At 49.4% G+C, this 16888-nt stretch overlaps 1 protein-coding gene across 1 annotated transcript in view; it reads left to right on the top strand.

Moving 5' to 3' along the window:
* Nucleotides 1–1859: 1859 nt before the first annotated feature.
* ZC3H3 (zinc finger CCCH-type containing 3) overlaps nt 1860–16888 on the top strand; it is a 50597-nt gene continuing 35568 nt past the window's right edge. Inside the window, exons 1-3 of the mRNA XM_053466034.1 lie at nt 1860–1915; nt 2874–3969; nt 4566–4762. Of these exons, the coding sequence (XP_053322009.1) occupies nt 1867–1915; nt 2874–3969; nt 4566–4762 (1342 nt within the window). The 5' untranslated portion in view covers nt 1860–1866. The remainder of the gene's footprint in view (nt 1916–2873; nt 3970–4565; nt 4763–16888) is intronic.

Raw genomic sequence — 16888 nt, 5'->3', positions numbered from 1 at the left:
GAAGATAACACCAGGTGTAAACAGAGACTGTACCAGCAGATCGGCCCCATCCGGCCCCCGTCTAGCCGCCCGTTTCTCCTGCTGCAAAGACTCAAACCTTAATCAGTCGTTGGTCTCGTCTTAGATTCAGGAGCCGTATGTCTATCCCATGCATGTTTACACTGTATTACCCTCTACCACTTCTGCTGGGAGGCTGGTCCGCTTAGCCACTGCCCCCTCACTAAAGATATTTTTAAAGATTTAGGATTCTGCTGTATTAATGTGCGATCTCCCCGCCTGTGGTTTAAATAACAAACTGGTTTAAGGACGATGCGTTTAAATCCGGAGCCCCCCCCCCGGCAGGGGTCACCAGATGCCCCGTCAGCCTCACCTCATTCATTTGTTATCCTGCAGGGGCACGTCGCAGGCTTCCTGTATGTGGGGATCAAATGCAGCCGTAGCTTATTCCTTGCCAAAGGCTCCCTATTAGATTGTAAGCTCTAGTGACCCAGGATCTCTGTGCGTCTGTCTCTGGTTATCACATATACCGGTATATATATATATACACACACATATAGTGCTGCTTTTCAGCAGGTGGGATATGCAGGGGGACAGAGCTCAGAAAATGCTCCTCCAGGCATCAGATGCCCCGCAAAATAAAAAAAAAGCAACCCGCGAGTAGACGACATGGGGGGGGGGGTGATCGGAGGTTTAGGAGACATCGCCGGACCGGGGGTCGTAGACAGCATCAGGCGGGGAACGGAGCGCTAACCGGTTCATCCTTTTTCCTCCCCTGATGCCCCTCTTTTCTAGGAGGTCAGAATGTTTGCTGGGTATGAGGGGATCGCAGGGTTCTACAGCCCTAAAAGCCCCGATAATGTGTATAGAAACAGCAGGAAACGGCTTTATAAATTAAACGGGGTAAATAAACCCCATTATTCTTCTAAATGCCTCACTCAGTTATACAAATACCCCGCAATAGGGCACAAAGTCACATACAAAAAATCCCTCCTCCGACTCCTTCTCCTCCTCTGATTTAATTGGTGCTTTTCTCCCTGCTTTATCACATCTGGAATCCCTGCTTGAATACAGATGACTTCATTGAGAATATCTTTATCTCCTCACGAGGTCATTGTTTCCATTTGAAAGTCACAAAAAAAATGTTCGTGACGGTAAAAGGAAAACTGCCGGACATATTAAACGGCAACGAAAAACTAAAATAAAAATGTTTGGCATTAGAAGTGATAAGCGAGCGGCGGATGAGCGGAGCCGGCACACTCGTCCCGCACCGACATTTTTTTTTTTCTTGGACAAAGTCCCCAGATGTCTGACAAGGCACAAGAAGCCAAAAACCATGAAAGGAAGGTTTTCTCCTTCCATTGGGTAACACGGCTGCTGCCTCAACTCCCACGACTCTCAGCCTGCCCTGCCTGTGGGCTTCCCTTCCCCTATCGTTTTCCCGGTCGGCATGCTGCAGGTTTGGAATGCACGCCTGGCTCCCAAAGGGTTAAATGGGGAAGCGTGGTCTACTAAAAGCAGCTGTCAGGGCAGCTTGCTCAGTTGCCAGGGTAACGGAACAGGGTTAGCTGGCACGTGGTTTGAGGTCTTACCGGCAGCCATCGTTGTTCCGGGCACCCGGTTTTCTACCACAGCTATCGGTTTCCAGTTTTTCCTTACACGCTGATCTCACACTCGTAAAGCGCCTATAACCCACTCCCACTCTCTATCTACCCACAAAACAAGTACTTCGTGGCAGGAAAAAAAACTTCCCAAACAGTACCCGTTTCCCATTTTCAAAATGGCGATGGGCGCTTCCGTCGCTGACGTAGTCTGATGACGCACCCGGGAGAGCGCGGCGTGGATCAGTGACGCAGCTTGTTTTCAGACATGGAGGAGGAGAAGGAGGCTCTGTGGAGACAGATTCACATGTTACAGGGTAAGACGGAGCCCGATACCCTCAGAGGGGCCACATGGAGGCCGTACGCGGCTGCCGCCTAAGCCTGCTTTATTTCGGTTCCGTTAAACGTTGCTCCGTGCCCCTGGATGCGGGACAAATCGCCTCAAATACCGACATTATTCTGAGCCTGCAGTCAGTTAGGGACATTGGCAGCGGCCACAGGCGGCGTGTGGAGGGGCCCTTCAATAAACCCATAATACAAGCTTAAAACCATTGCCTCCTGAATAAACCAACTGCCAACCGCCTGACCGCAACAGTCTCCTTACTACTACTGATAAATAGAAAACCCGGAACCCGCCGGCAGATCGGCCCCATCCGGCCCCCGTACAGTCACCTGTTTATTAGGTTCAGGAGCCGTTTGTCTATCCCATGCGTGTTTAATACCCTCACAGTATTACCCTCTACCACCTCAGCTGGGAGGCGGCTCTACTTATCTATACCCCCTCAATGAAAATAAAAATTCCTTTCATTACATCTAAGCCTCAGACCCTGTCCTTTTAGATTTGAAGAAGTGACCTCTGAGGCCTTGCATCTTATTTCATGAATGTCAGTCCAATGAGACGTCCATCTTTTTACAGCGTTTTACCGTATATATTGGAGTATATTATAATCGTGTAATCTGCTGCGACAAAACGTGCGGGACGTGTATTTGGTTACGTGGGGTTTATTAAAAGCCGCCGGCTGGGCATTATGGGGGCCGATTACTCTGGACAGCCCCCTGACCCCCTGCCTGGACTTTAATAAACATTTTTCATTTAAAGGGGCCATACGGTTATCCTGTACGATAAATCATATGATGGCCGGAGGGTCCCTTTAAAGGAAGAGACCCCCCAAACATATAACAGGACGATGTCTTTAATGAACTGGCGGGTTAATGCTAAGCACCGTGAAGATGACGATCCCCCTTTAATGTAACTCTTATCAATCCGATCCGCAGATCTCATCAATAATCACAAGACTCTGCACGGCAACGCACCGGCCTCTTCGCGGTGGAGGAACCCAACGCAGCCCGAGCACAGAGCACAGGGGGTCTTCCGTGGTGGGTCTACCCAAAGAGGGGGCCGGTTTAATGCCCCCCAGCCACCTCAGCCCGGGAACACCTGGAGAAGGAAGTATTCTCTCGTGAATCGGACTTCCGAGGTAACAGAGCAGGCATGCTTGGATCCCGCAGCCACGTCTTCCGTGCCCCCGTGGGGCAGCAGTGAGACCCCAGCTCCGACGGGACCGGCGCGGACTTCTCAGGCGCCAACTAAGAACGCGGGGAGACAGAAGACCTCCAGGAATCCTTCGCTTCTGAGCACCGGCAGCGTTTCCGCCGTGTCTGCGACAAAAGCTCCGGCCGCCGGGTCCCAAAATAAAACGCAAACCGCGAAGGAGCCGGAAGATCGCGGGAGGACATGCGCAGAGCGGGCTGCCGGGCCGGTGACTGCTGCAAGTCCGCCATCGTCCTTGGAACCAAAGGTGTCATGGAAGCCGGCAGCTCAGGTACCGCGTTCTCTGTCCCTGAAAACCCCGACTCTTACAGCATCTGAGGCAGAGACCGCTTCACCGGACCCCCCCGCTGACCCCCCCACGGAATCCGCAAGCAGGCATCATGTGACATCCCGCACCGTGTTCAGTGCATCCAAAAGCACCTCAACTGCACAAGGACCCCCCAAAACCAGCAGAGCGGGAAAGGCAAAGTATACGTGGGTAGCAAATCCCGCTAAAACCCCCCCGGCTAGTAAGAAGAACGGCCCAAATACAAAGAGGGGACCGGAGCCGGAGCGAACCAAGTCCCCAGTGAAGGGGAAGAAGAGCAGCCCCCAAAAGCCCGCCGCTCCCAAAAACAGGTACAAGTGGAACGCAGAGCGGGCCGGCCAGGCAAACCCCAGCACCTTGTCGCTGGCCACTGACAAGCCTGCATCCGGCCCGGGGGCCGCACTGAAAAGCCCGGGGGCCGCGGGGCCAAAAACGCCATTCAGGGAGTCTCCACATTCCAGTTACAAAGTGAAAAGCAGGACCAAGATCATCAAGAGGAGAGGCAGCTCGAGGTACGGCGGGGGCCACGGGGGCCACTCGCTGCAGGGGGGTCATGTGGGTTGTGATGTCACTGTATACGATGAGTCTCGCTCCCCGGCACAGATGGGCCGAGGGGCAGAAATATGTATTTTAAGAATCGTTTTATTGATCATTTTAACTTTATTGTGTAACTTTTTTAAGAACTGCCCACTAAACGAATCCATCGAGTCCCCGAGGGCCACTTCACCCGCAATCAGATTTTTATTTGAATCCTTGTGGTTGGTGTTTCATCCTAATTCATGTGCGAGACCTTTCATCATACGTGTGCAGAGACGCAGGTCGCGTGTTACCCAACACGCCTGCTCAGTTACATGTATCCATCCCCCTCGGCGCTGCTTGATTGTTTTATGCTCGTCATTTTCTGTCTCTTGTGCTTTGAGCATTGTGCGCAGCGTTGCGCGGATTAGCTGCGTTCTGATTGGCTTCTCGTTTTGTGCCCTTTAGCAGTTTAGCGCAGAGGAGGTTCCGCCGTTCGGTTAAATGATTTCATGAACCCGGGATAGGCAGAATTATACGCTGTCGGGTGATTTGCCGGTGATGCTCATGCTGTCCACGTCTTCGCTTGCAGCTCTCCTACGGAGAAAAAGGCCTCCCCTTTGGCCCCTTTCACCATGAAGAGCCGCTACAGCCTAAGGAGGCGACACTCGCCGCGGATGAAATCCCCTCCGGCGCACAGGAGGAGCTCACCCAGGGCGCTGCTGCACATCTCCAAGCACAAGCTGACGAGGGTCCCCCCGTCCACGCAGCGGAGCCCCGCCAGAGAAGGTAGGGAGCTTAGGAAATGCCCCGTCTTATTGCCCAGGGTACTGGATCCGCATCCCTGCTCGTGTGGCACAGACTGGGCGACCCTGCAACATGCCCTCTCATGGTTAAAGGGGAGTCCTGCTGTTCTTTCCAATGTAGTTTGTTGTCGTATGTTGTAATGTGTATACAGACACACACGCTTTCAAAAGTTTGGGGTCACTCAGCTGTTTTCATGGAAAACCAGGAAATTTCTGGCTGTAACATAATTACAAAAGGGTTTTCTGACTGCCTTTTAAACTTAAACTTGGATCAGTGAACACAACGTGCCATTGAAACGCAGGAGTGATGGGAGTGATAAAGGGCCATTGGAACCAGGGAATGATAGGAGTGATAAAGGCATTTTCTCGTTTGCTCTCTCTCTCTCCTTTCTCTCTCCCTCTCCCCTTCTCTCTGTATTTCTACCTCCCCTTCGTGTCTGTATGTCTTCCTCTGTCTCTTCACCCTCTCTCTCTCTCTCTTTCTCCCGCCCCCCAGGTATATACATTTAGCTTTGGAATATTAAAGTATGTTGTGGCTCTCGGTGCTCGTGTTGATAAAGATACCTCCGTAAAGTAAATAATATATATAAAGGGTAAAGGTCGCGTTTAGTCGTTTCATGCGCAGACGTGACCGTCCGGTACTTGCACCTGTGTGAAGCTATTCGTCCAGCAGAGGGCAGCCTCGCTCCTCCATCGTCCGCCTCGCTCCTCCATCCCCGGCTCGTCGGCCGCCTCTCCTCAGTAATTGATTGCCTAATTTCCTCTTTATGGGAAAGAAAGCAGATATCAAGTAATTTGCAGCAATAACGCGCTAATGCAGCGCCCCGTATCAAAAAAAGAAAGCAGCGCACCCTGTGTTCGCTCCCCGCCGCAGATAAAACGCTAATATATAATTATCCGTGCAAATTGGATTGTTTTAAATAACCCAAGCGCTGTGCCGGGAGACGCCGGTCCCCCCCCCCCGAGTTACTATTACCGCGTAATTGCCGCGTTCAATCAATTTCCCCGGCATTAGGAATTCCATCACTATGAACATTAAACTTTATTCATCGCCGCGGCTAAAAGGCGGCCTATTTCTGTAGCTTTCTATTTATTTCATTATCCGAGCTCCCGTATAACGGGGGGGGGGGATTATTAATCAGCGGTGGGGGGGTTTAAAACATTTCCCTGCGCGGGGAGAGGTCAGGATGTCCGCTGCCGAGACGCGAGAATAAATGGACGGCTGATAAAAGAGAAAATGGGATTCCTGATGAAAGTGGCCTGAAGGGTTTATTAAGCCGGGCGCTTCTCTTGGCCAAATTAATGATCATATTGAGTGCTTGTGGCTGGGGCAGTTGGCGGGGTATCGGGGCAGTTGGCGGGGTATCGGAGCAGTTGGCGGGGTATCGGGGCAGTTGGCGGGGTATCGGGGCAGTTGGCGGGGTATCGGGGCAGTTGGCGGGGTATCGGGGCAGTTGGCGGGGTATCGGGGCAGTTGGCGGGGTATCGGGGCAGATGGCGGGGTATCGGGGCAGATGCCCGGGGAATGGGAAGGAACATCTGTATTTTATATCGCGTTTGTCCCAATTAGTGCCTATGGGCCGATCGCTGCTGTGAAGGGCCGCTCCACGGCCTGCTCTGTATGTCGGTTTTTAACCCCCCCCCGTCCTGCCTTATGTACCCTTATTTTGGCAACCGCAGCCAACCAGGGTTGGATCCGTGAAGGTTCTCTCCTCTCCTTTTCCTCTCCCTTCTCTCCTTTTCCTCTCCTTTTCCTCTCCCTTCTCTCCTTTTTCTCTCCCTTTTCTCCCTTTTTTCTCCCTTCTCTCCTCTCCTGTATCTCTTCTTTTCTCTCCCTTCTCTCCTCTTTTTTTCCCTCTTACCCCATAATGTTTGCAGTCGGCGTCTCTGCCTTTACTCTATCGCCATTCTATTTCAGAATGTTATGTCATCTTGTGCTATGCTTCGTTCATTCGTTTTTAGATCGGTCCCAGCTGAGATTTGGGGTCATTAAGCCCCTAAATTAGCGCCGGTTTTGTGGATGCGTTCTGGGACGGAAGGGGTGAAGGGGGTTATTTTGGGCCCCTGTCCTGTATGAGGTCAGAATTATAGAACAGTAAAAATAACCTCCAAGGGCAAAGCCGCGTGCGCGGGTTCATCTCGGGATACGGTAATTGACGGATTAGCGGCAGGAATCCGGGGGGGGGGGTCCTGCGATGCTCCGAGCCCCCCAATAAAACCGGGTCTTGTGAGATCAAATCAGGTTTCATTTCTTGGGAAGCGGTGATTAAAGTGCCAGGGCTTGTTATCCTGAGACACCCCCTGGGGGACCCTGGGTAGTTGCGTGTTAACCCTTTCATTCTCTCAGCATTGGGAAACGTGCCTCCCTGACGTGTGTGTGTGTGAATGTGTCTTTTGTGCGGTTTTGTATTAAGTAGTTGTGTAACACCTGGAACTCTGTGACCGTCTCATTGTACCGGGGGAAGCGGTTTCCCTTTGCGCTCTCGATTTCCTGCGACGTTGTTTCCTTGCAGAGTAAGCGCCCGAGGATGTGCAACGGAAAAAACAATCCCCCTCCCGGCGTTTTATGTCTCGGGATCGGAAGCTAGGCGTCTGAATGCTAACCCGCGCTCTGATAAAGACAACGTCATTTCGCGGCAACGCTCTCTCCAGATCTTAGTACGCCGTCCGGCTTTTATATGGCGAGAACGTCCGCTGACTCTGGTGCGGGCTCACTGAGGCCAACCAATCGCATGGAGGAATAAACCCGAGGGTACCGCTGCTCCGGCGTGGCCATGCCGCACTCCTGCCGGGTAGCGCATGTTCCGGTGGGGCTCCGTGGCCCTCTTCTTGCTCTCGTTTACGGGTTGCTATTCTGGCCCTTAAGGCTGTTGACAGGCCCGTTTCGGAGCAAACAGTTGTTGCCTTTCTCTTTTGCCTGTATTTGGCTCTCAGTCACCGATACCTCGGAGACCTCCCGGCTGCGGGGTGCGGATGGGAAGTCAGCGTGAGGCTGCCGCGGGGTTAATGGCATTACTAGCCAGGCTGTCTGGGGTGGGGGGGCAGCTCCTGACCCCGGCTATAAATCATTAAGTTCTCCGATCTCCTCTTCTCTCCGCACTCCCACCACCCGCTCCCAAGTGCAGAAGGAGCATCTCAGTAAGGAGCGGAGGCTTCGGTGAAAGTTCACATACTTGGCCCTGCGCCGGCCCCTGGCTTCGTCACTCTGTCAGTGTGACGGTGTTGGGTTTCCGTTGACATCTCCAGGGTTTACAGGTTTCTGGATCTTCTCTAGTGGCTTCTCCGAAAAAACAAGTCCGCTTTCCCACTTCCACTGGGTTTCCTGGGCTGGGGTTCATAGACTGGAACATGGACAAGCAATAAGGTGTTTTTTCACCCCAAAAAAAGAGGCCGGTGTCTCTTAAAACTCTTCTTCTGCCGAGGTGTCCTGCTTTGCTGAGCGGCTCCAGGGGGCCATTCTGTTCTTTCTCTCGCCCTTTTCTTTTAGGGTTCTGGCCGTTCTGTATTGACGTGGATGTTCTAAGTCCGTATCGTCTCCTTGCTCGCCGGGGTCCCTTCTGTGGGGGGGGGGGTAAACATGTATGCAGGAGGTGGGTGTCAGAAACAGGGCTTGCAGGGATGTTTAGGGGGCGTCCGTGCTCACCTGTAAGGTTCGCTACGGTGTACGTACCCCCAATCGATCCATTACCCGCGTCTCCTACCCCTCCGCTCATCTGCCCCCTGCCCTGACCTCTAAGCCCTGGCTTATCCGAGTCCCCGATCGCTGAGACACACTTGTACCGCGCTGCTGAATATGACGGCGCTCTGGGTTCTACCGATATTGGGTCAGCAGCGCTTTTCCGATGACATGGCGTCGTCCTATTGGACCTTTGCGCAGGGGAGGACACGCCGGCCGACGTTTATCCCACTTTTACAAATGCATCTGAATCGCCCGGGGCAACAGGGGAGCGGATGCCGGCAGGCAGCTGTCGGGAGGGGGGGGCATCTTCTGAAATGAGAGCCCGGGGTCAGAACATTAGGGCAATGAGCAGAAATTAACCCCGACTGTCACCCCTGCCCCGGACAACTGTGAGGAATCCGTCATTAGTATCGCGTTGCAGGAGGAGACAGGTGACGCTGCGGCTCCGAGGGGCCCGACGCGGAATTCAAACAAATGGATTTTTGGTTTAGAATTAAATAAATTGGCAAATCAGCTGCGTTCTCATTACATGCGGGATCGCCAATATGGCGGAGCGTACTAATGCGAGCATTGCAGTGCTATATGTGTAAGCCCCTCCCCATTGTATCTAAGCCCTCCCTTTTATGTCTAAGCCCCTCCCACACCCTGTCCTGTTGAGTCACCTGATGGCATTAATGGGGTTCCATTGGGTTCTATTGCAAGAGATGTGCTTCATACATGCGCAGACACCTGACGCCGCCGTGCCAGGAACATGTGAATGAGCAGCAGGCCTCCCAACTGTCCCGCTTTTTCCTCTCTGTCCTGCCGAGCGCTATCACTGTCCCGGTTTTCAGGACACGGAAGGAGACTGGCGGGGTTCGGGGCCGCAGCCCTGTGTCACGATTTCATCTCTCTTACTGACCGCGGCGTAGAAAGTGACCGACTGCCCCGTCTGGGAAATGCTTGTTACCCCCCCAGGCCAGACTTTTAACGCTTGGGAGGTAGTTGGGGCAGATTTACGTGGCTGCCAGCGGGAAGCGTGTCCAGCGCCGGTGCCGAATGGGCGCTCCCGTGTCTACTGGGAACATGGCTGTAAAATCCACACGCTTAGCAGGGCCTTATGCAGCGAGGGGGTTTATTATAAACCGTCTGTTATTCCACCCCAGGTCTTTATCATGCTGCCTCTTGACATGCAATGGGAGGACCCTCTGATTAATGAAAGGGTCATGTTTAATGAGCAGGTGTCTCCTGTCACATGACCCCCATATAGAATCATTACTGCATACAGCCCTGGAGTTAAAGGGACAGTCCTGCCATCGTATGTACTTTAATGCGTACGATAGCTGCGCGGTTCCTTTACATTTCCATGTTGTCTCTTTTGGGAATGTATCGGCCCCTCTCCCCACCCCCAGCTATTTTACCCTCATACTCGCCGGGGGGGGGGGGATCAGACCCCTGTGCAGACATGTGGGGGCCGCCCATTCATTTCAATCCTTTTCCTGCTCCTGCGGTGCCTGCCCCGCGCTTCAGCTTCAGTAATTCCCCGAGGTCAGTAGGGAAGCTGCATCCTGACCCGCTGTCACCACGGCCCCTTTACGAGCCGCCAGCGACAGCTCACCCTCCGGCCGCATGTCCATTTATCTTCCAGGGTAACATTCAGAACCGGGAGGCTGTTCCCCTTATCTACCATCAGAGATTACATTTGCTGTGGTAGATACATAGAACAGCCTCCTGGCAGCGGTGGTAGCAGGTAATACAGTGCGGGTATTAAACATGCATGGGATAGACATCCGGCTCCTGAATCTAAGACGAGTCCGACGAGTCAGCGGGTTGTAGGTTTCTATATAGTTTTAAAGATTGATTTGTTTTGCGGACGGTCAGCAAATCTCCAAACTTCTGTAATTTATTAAAAGGCCGGTAAATCCCAGGCGTAACTTCCTCTCGCAGGGCCGGCTCCCGGTTAGACTCTAACCTTAGGTGATGAACTAGATTATTATTTATATATCGCCGTCATACTCCGCAGCGCTGTACAATGTGTGTTATTATTATTTATATATCGCCGTCATACTCCGCAGCGCTGTACAATGTGTTATTATTATTATTTATATATCGCCGTCATACTCCGCAGCGCTGTACAATGTGTGTTATTATTATTTATATATCGCCGTCATACTCCGCAGCGCTGTACAATGTGTTATTATTATTATTTATATATCGCCGTCATACTCCGCAGCGCTGTACAATGTGTGTTATTATTATTTATATATCGCCGTCATACTCCGCAGCGCTGTACAATGTGTGTTATTATTATTATTTATATATCGCCGTCATACTCCGCAGCGCTGTACAATGTGTGTTATTATTATTTATATATCGCCGTCATACTCCGCAGCGCTGTACAATGTGTGTTATTATTATTTATATATCGCCGTCATACTCCGTAGCGCTGTACAATGTGTGTTATTATTATTTATATATCGCCGTCATACTCCACAGCGCTGTACAATGTGTGTTATTATTATTTATATATCGCCGTCATACTCCGCAGCGCTGTACAATGTGTGTTATTATTATTTATATATCGCCGTCATACTCCGCAGCGCTGTACAATGTGTGTTATTATTATTATTTATATATCGCCATCATACTCCGCAGCGCTGTACAATGTGTGTTATTATTATTTATATATCGCCGTCATACTCCGCAGCGCTGTACAATGTGTGTTATTATTATTATTTATATATCACCGTCATACTCCGCAGCGCTGTACAATGTGTGTTATTATTATTATTTATATATCGCTGTCATACTCCGCAGCGCTGTACAATGTGTGTTATTATTATTTATATATCGCCATCATACTCCGCAGCGCTGTACAATGTGTGTTATTATTTATATATCGCCGTCATACTCCGCAGTGCTGTACAATGTGTGTTATTATTATTTATATATCGCCGTCATACTCCGCAGCGCTGTACAATGTGTTATTATTATTTATATATCGCCGTCATATATAGCGGAATATAGCGACTCTCTCCATCGCCTGTAGTTGCAGGTTTTGGGAAATAAAACCTCCCAGCATCCCCTGCATTTTCATTAACCTGTTGTTGCCCGCTGGTGTTTTCGTTATAATGGTTTCTGGAATCGCCTGTTGGTTGCTAGGGCTGTCTTAACCCTTCATTGGGCGGTTTCCTTGTCGCTTTCCAGTTCAGGGCTGCTCTTACTGGTGTGGATGGCATAATCCCAGTTCGGTGCATTGAAGGGATGCTTGCTCTCTCTTTGCACAGTTGGTTGCTGGGGGGGTCCGGGCCCCCAGATCCCACTCATTCCTGGATGTTTTCCCGGGCCCCAGACTGTGACAGGTGGAACGTCTCGCCCAGGGAAGGGAACGACTCCAACCCAAATCATTCAGCACCTCCAGAGGGTACCGCATGCGCCCCATACCCCTGCCCATGGATAATGCATATATACATATCCACGAAAAGAACAGGGAGCCTGCGAGGGTCAAACTACTCGAGAACAACACTCCAGAAATATACTTAGAAATATAGTGCGCGCGTGTGTGTGTATATATATATATGTGTGTGTGTGTGTGTGTGTATATATATATATGTGTGTGTGTATATATATATATGTGTGTGTGCGTATAGATATATATATATGTGTGTATGTGTGTGTGTGTGTGTGTGTATATATATATGTGTATGTATATATATGTGTGTGTGTGTGTGTATAGATGTATATATATATGTGTATGTATATATATATATGTGTGTGTGTGTGTGTATATATATATGTGTATGTATATATATATGTGTGTGTGTGTGTATATATATATGTGTGTATGTATATGTGTGTGTGTGTGTGTGTGTATATATATATGTGTGTGTGTATATTATATATGTGTGTGTGTGTGTGTGTGTGTGTGTGTGTGTGTGTGTGTGTGTGTGTGTATATATATATATATATATATATATATATATATATATATATATATATATAATGTGTATATATATTGCGCGCGTGTGTGTATATATATACACATAATCTACGCACTACTGTTCAAACGTTTGGGGTCGCTGAGCTGTCTTAGAATATTAGAATTGCTAAGCGATCCGCGGCATCCGGTGCGTCTGCGATGTCTGAAATTATTTTACAATTTATTTTTATTTGAAAACTATTTTTTTCTATTAGGGAATGGATCATATATTTATACATGATTTTAAATATATTATATGACTATTATTATTATTATTATTATTATTATTATTATTATTATTTAAGAGAATTATTATATACTAGTATTATTACTATTACTATTATATATTGTATATAATTATATAGTAGTAGTATTAGTATTATTATGCATGTATTAGTATAATTATATGAGTATTATTATTATTATATAAGAGTATTATTTATTATTTATTATTTTTATTTGAGTATTAATATTATTATTGTTTTATATAGCGCCATCAAATTCCGTAGCGCTGTACAATGGGTAGACAGGACATAACAAGTAGTATATAACATAACAAATTGACTAACAGAGACAACAGGTGAGGAGGGCCCTGCGAGTATTAATATTTTCATATATTAGTAGTATTATTATAATATGAGTATTAAGATTTTTATTCGGTAAGATAAATTATCATCATTATTATTGAGTATTAGCGATATGGTTATTATATAATATTATATTATAGTATTATTAGTATATATAATAGTATTGTATTATTATTATTATTTATTATTATTATTAGATAAGATTTTTTTTCAGGAAGATATCATCATCGTTATTATTTTGAGTATTAGCGATGTGGTTATTATATAATATTGTATTATAGTATTATTAGTATATATAATAGTATTGTAGTATTATTATTATTATTATTATTTATTATTATTATTAATATTATTAGATAAGATTTTTTTTCGGGAAGATTTCATCATCATCATTATTATTTTTAGTATTATCGATCTGGTTATTATATAGATAGTGATGCCCTTCAGCATCCAAAACCTTGATAGGCATTACATTCCAAGACCACGGAGGTCCCTTCTTCAGCTGATAAATGTTTTATAATAAATCAGACGGGATGATGTGCGAAGCCTGTGAAGCTGATGTAACTTTACATCTCTGTCCCACCGACTGCCCCAGAAAGCGTCCCTCGAGCTTCTCCCGATGCCGCGCGTTATAAATGGAAGTGAATTTGATCCGTGGCTTATGTGTTACTGGATCAGGAGCCGCGGCCGCTCTAAGCCCGGGCTCTTCACCCAAGCCTGCTGAAAGTCCACATAGCAAAGGATCTTCGAGTGGGAGCTCGAGGCGGTCATAAATCCGCCAACCAGCCGCCGTATATCATGTCCCGCGCGGCCGCCGATGTGTACGGCTCTGCGCAGAGCACCCAGCTGGCAGCTCAGCCTTGGCCGGCGTTCAGCGCGGTAACCTTGTCGTCTTACGTTACGAGACGCTGAATCGAGAGAGAGGCCGAGGATTTCAGCAATGATCTGTCCGCGAGTGATCCACGGCCCTTATGGACTCAGGACTTAAATATATAGAGGCCCAGGCGGGTGCAGGCCGGCGCATGACCTGTCCGCGCTGAACCAAGAGTAACACCCCCTTCCCGCGGGAATACAGGAGCGCTGCAACGTACCGCTCGATGATGTCACTAAACACACAAATGATGTTTATTATTTAACGCTTTGTCTTCTAACGCACTTTTTGTCTATATGAAGGAAATACATAGTTATATAGTCACAGAGTTACAGAGTTACATAGGCTGATAAAAGACCGGCGTCCATCAAGTTCAGCCTTTCCTATATCGGTTCATTTGTTTGTTGATACAAAAGAAGGCAGAAAACCCCGGTTTCGCTCTTTCCAATTTTGCACTAACCAGGGAAAAAAATTCCTTCCTGACCCCAAAATGGCCGTCAGATTCCTCCTTGGATCAATAAACTGTTTCCCCCATAATTACAGATTATATCCCCGGATATTATATTTTTCCAGGTATCTTTTCCCCCTGATCCCCCCCCCTCCTCTGACCGCCCACTGCAGACCATGCTCTGGTGGTCCCCCCGTCCCACGTCAGCGCGGGCCCCGTTGCATGGAACGGGATGGACTGGGGGTTATAAAGCGTTAGTCCGCGAGTGGTGAAAAGGGTTAACCCCTGGGGCGAGCGATCGGTTTCTCTGTCCCCCGCCAGCCGCGATGACCGGTTTGTAACGTTCTAAGGGGTTAATCGCCCGGATCCTCTGTTAGGAGCCCCGGGGAAGGGATCTAAAGGTCTCTGGGTGTCCGCGGGGCCCTTTACACCCAACCAAAAGGGACTGAAGATCTCATAGGTGAGTTCCTGTCCTCCAGGGCGGAGCCTGTGGTATATAGCCCCGCCCCTACACAGATGGCTGTCCTGCTTTTCTATAGGTATGTATCTAGTGGCTCTGATGGTGGCCCCTGGAATCCAGGGGTAATTCACTCGCCCCTCCTCCGATGTGTTATTGGCGCGGGGACTCCTGTGGCTTCTGTTATCCTGGCCGGAATCCATGTATTAATCTGAGAATTGCCGGCCCGTCGGGAGCTTTATGTCACTTCATGCGAATAACATGTGACACGTCCCGCGTGCGTCATTCACAGCCACGTTATCTCTGCGCCACTTTCTCCTGTCTCTGGGACTTGTCAGTAGATTGAATGGCCGCCTGTCTTCACTCACATCTACTGGGAGACGGGGACGGCTGCGGACTACTGCGTAAGCACTTTCTGCATTGGGCAACAACTGCGTATTTGGTGTTGACTGAAATCATCTAATGTCCCGTTCATCCCTGGCGGGGTTAACCACCGCGCCGAGGGGCTTCGGTACAATCCGGGATGTGGTGGTCTGGGGGCTCGGTGGTTGGGGGGCGCTGTTGATTTCTGACCTTCGCCTGGATCACACCTAGATAGCCTCGAAAGCTTGCAATCTATTGTTATTATTATACGTCAGTCGGCCAATACAGGGATCCTCTTTACCAAACTCTCTCTATCCGGCGGGCGGTGCGACTCGGTAAAAGATTTACTCCGTGTCCTGCAGGGGGAGCTGTGTACTCACAGATTGCCACAGACCCGTGCGGTTATCAGCACAGCAGCGAACGAGGGGTTAATACGGAGGGGATTTAAACATACACGGCTCCTGAATCTAAAAAACCTCGAACCTGCCGGCAGGTCGGCCCTTGTCGGCCCCCGTCTAAACTTTAATCAGTCGTTGGTCTCGTCCCATGCATGTTTAATACCCTCACTGTATTACCCTCTACCGCTTCTGCTGGGAGGCTGTTCCACTTATCCACCACTCTCTCAGTAAAGTTACATCTAAGCCTCTGAGACAAGACCAAGGACAGAATAAGGCTTGAGCTGTTACAGCAGTTGGAAGAATCTGCGGATCGGCTGGGACCGGCGGCTCTCTCCTGCCGTCGCTTTATACAGAAAGCCCCCCATTGTGAACAGGTTAAGCCCCCACAGAAGGCATTTCTAGCCATAAACACTGGTGGCTTTAGTGAGTTTTGTCATCGTAACGCAGTGACTTGGCTGAGGGTGATGAGGATTAAGAGGCTTAGACCCCAGCCATGTGAATGAATCCGGACTGGCGGTATGGCCCCCGGTGTTACCGGCAGCCTGATCAGCGGTGGCCCCCGGGGTTTGGCATCGTCAAGGCATTCGTGGGTCATCGGTATTATTAGCTGCCCCCAATTAGGGGTATTTTTCCCCTCGTCCCGAGTTATCCGCTTCTCCTGTTTGTAGATGCACTTGGATTTCCGGGTAGTTGATACCCGGCCCCTTCCTGGAAAGCAGCGCATGCTGGAAAACAAGCAGGTTCTTGGCTCACCGAGTGGGAGCGTCTGATCAGCGTATGGACTGAGACCCCCCCCCTCGACTCTGTAACTAAAGGGACCACCAGTGCCCACTGGGGCTTCTAACAATGGGGAAGGGCACCCAAAATAAAGGGAGGGAATTTTATTTTAAAGGAGAAAAGTTACAGCTAGAGGGTCAGAGGCTGAAATGGAATGGAAGAAAGTTTTACTGAGAGGGTGGTAGATCCATGGATCAGCCTCCCAGCAGAAGTGGTAGAGGGTAATAGAGTGAGGGTATTAAACACGCATGGGATAGACATACGGCTCCTGAATCTAAGACGAGACCAACGACTGATTAAGGTTTGAGTCTTTACAGCAGGAGAAACGGGCGACTGGATGAATACCTCGCAAAAGTCCCAACTATCAGGTAACCATGGTTACCGTAGGGACCATGGGCCAGGGGGCGAGGAGGGCAGACTGCTCGGGGTATAGGAGGCGAGGAGGGCAGACTGCTTGGTGTGTAGGAAGCGAGGAGGGCAGGCTGCTTGGGGTATAGGAGGCGAGGAGGGCAGGCTGCTTGGGGTATAGGAGGCGAGGAGGGCAGACTGCTCGGGGTATAGGAGGGGTAAA

This window comes from Spea bombifrons, chromosome 5 (genome assembly GCF_027358695.1).
Source record: "Spea bombifrons isolate aSpeBom1 chromosome 5, aSpeBom1.2.pri, whole genome shotgun sequence".
Classification (NCBI taxonomy): domain Eukaryota; kingdom Metazoa; phylum Chordata; class Amphibia; order Anura; family Pelobatidae; genus Spea; species Spea bombifrons.
The sequence above is the reverse complement of the archived record's forward strand: the minus strand, read 5'-3'. Positions and strand labels throughout refer to the sequence as shown.